This window comes from Cyprinodon variegatus, unplaced genomic scaffold (assembly GCF_000732505.1).
Source record: "Cyprinodon variegatus isolate N-32 unplaced genomic scaffold, C_variegatus-1.0 Scaffold555, whole genome shotgun sequence".
Classification (NCBI taxonomy): Eukaryota; Metazoa; Chordata; class Actinopteri; order Cyprinodontiformes; family Cyprinodontidae; genus Cyprinodon; species Cyprinodon variegatus.
The window spans coordinates 124,368-125,782 of record NW_015151008.1 but is presented as its reverse complement, the minus strand read 5'-3'; the positions used below and the strand labels follow the sequence as shown (position 1 = coordinate 125,782).

At 48.8% G+C, this 1,415-nt stretch overlaps 1 protein-coding gene across 1 annotated transcript in view; it reads right to left on the bottom strand.

Annotated features, from left to right (window-relative positions):
• Positions 1–1,415, bottom strand: part of parp4 (poly(ADP-ribose) polymerase family member 4) — a 44,223-nt gene that overhangs the window by 28,281 nt on the left and 14,527 nt on the right. The window contains exons 8-11 of the mRNA XM_015391675.1: positions 947–1,084; positions 704–874; positions 484–629; positions 278–409 (exon numbers count right to left, since the gene is read on the bottom strand). Of these exons, the coding sequence (XP_015247161.1) occupies positions 278–409; positions 484–629; positions 704–874; positions 947–1,084 (587 nt within the window). The remainder of the gene's footprint in view (positions 1–277; positions 410–483; positions 630–703; positions 875–946; positions 1,085–1,415) is intronic.

The window sequence follows — 1,415 nt, the reverse complement described above, 5'->3', positions numbered from 1 at the left end:
TTATTTTATCTTTTTTGTGCAGCACTTTGGAAACCTTGTGTTTATTGAACTCGTGCTATATAAATAAAGTGGATTGGATTGGATACTCTGAGGGCTAGACAGGCACACACACACACACACACACACAGACATACACACACACACACACAAACACACACAGCTTGGACTTCAGACAACAGATGGATAGATGGGTGTGAATTGACCTAAAGTTCTGTTTTTGTGACATCAGTAAACTGAGCGTTCTCAGCCTTTAGACTCTCCTTCAGTCCGGACTCACCTGGACAAGATGCCTACAAAGTTCCTGGGGCTGGATGAATGGAGGAGGGGCTTGATGTTCCTGAGCTCACTCCTGAACGTCTGAAGCTCCACCCCTCTGCTGACACGGAGGATCTGCTGGATCTCAGCAGGCCTGAAAACCCACAGAGACGGTTAGTTCTGCAGCTCTGTGGTAATAATCTGTAATTGTTTATATCTATGGAGGACCTGTCGGCCAGCAGGGCGGAGATGTTCTGGAACTCAGCGCTGCTGGGGGGAACAGCCTCGATGCTGCAGCGAAGGGAGCGGTACTTCCCCACGGAGGATGGCGTGGAGCACGTCATCTCCGTCACGTTTAGAAAATCTCGGATTAACTGGAGGAAAATAAATCAAGAACTTCACCGTCTGAGGAAACATAGAAACCTGTAGCCTGAATGTGTGCTAATACCTGACAGAGGTCTAGCTTCTGAGACAGAAGCTTTGCCGTGGGAAACGGTGGTCTGGGATCTTTGTGAGGGAGCAGGGTGTAAACCTCCTCCAGGAGAGACGACGCCTCGGACGGATTTCCCTCCTTCAGTTTCCTCTGAGCCTGAAGCAGCAGGCCCTCGGCTCTGCTCACCTGAAACAATCACAGCTTGGTCAGGACGCGGCCTCGGGGTGAACTCAGATCTGTAGATCCATGCAAACCTACATCGTTCAGGCTGAGCTGAGAGATGGGAACTCTGAGGATGTTTCCAAGGCAACCAAGAGCTTCGGTCCACAGCATCTCTACGAACAGCGCCACCTCAGGGGACAAGGTGCTCGAGTTCAGCTTGTTCTCCAGCAGCAGCTGAGGGTCAATCAGAGAGACGACCGATGAGCTGATGCTGCTAACGGAACAAACCAGCTAACGGAACAAACCAGCTAACGGAACAAACCAGCTAACGGAACAAACCAGCTAACGGAACAAACCAGGTAATGGAACAAACCAGCTAACGGAACAAACCAGCTAACGGAACAAACCAACTACAGATCCACAAACCTCAGCTTTTCTAAATCACCTTAAGCAGCTAATTTAATCTGACCGCCTTAAGAGGACAGATGGTGATTTGTTGGTTTATTGACTGGATATGAACATAAATATAAACAAATTACACATTCTGAAGAAGTTCAGACTCATC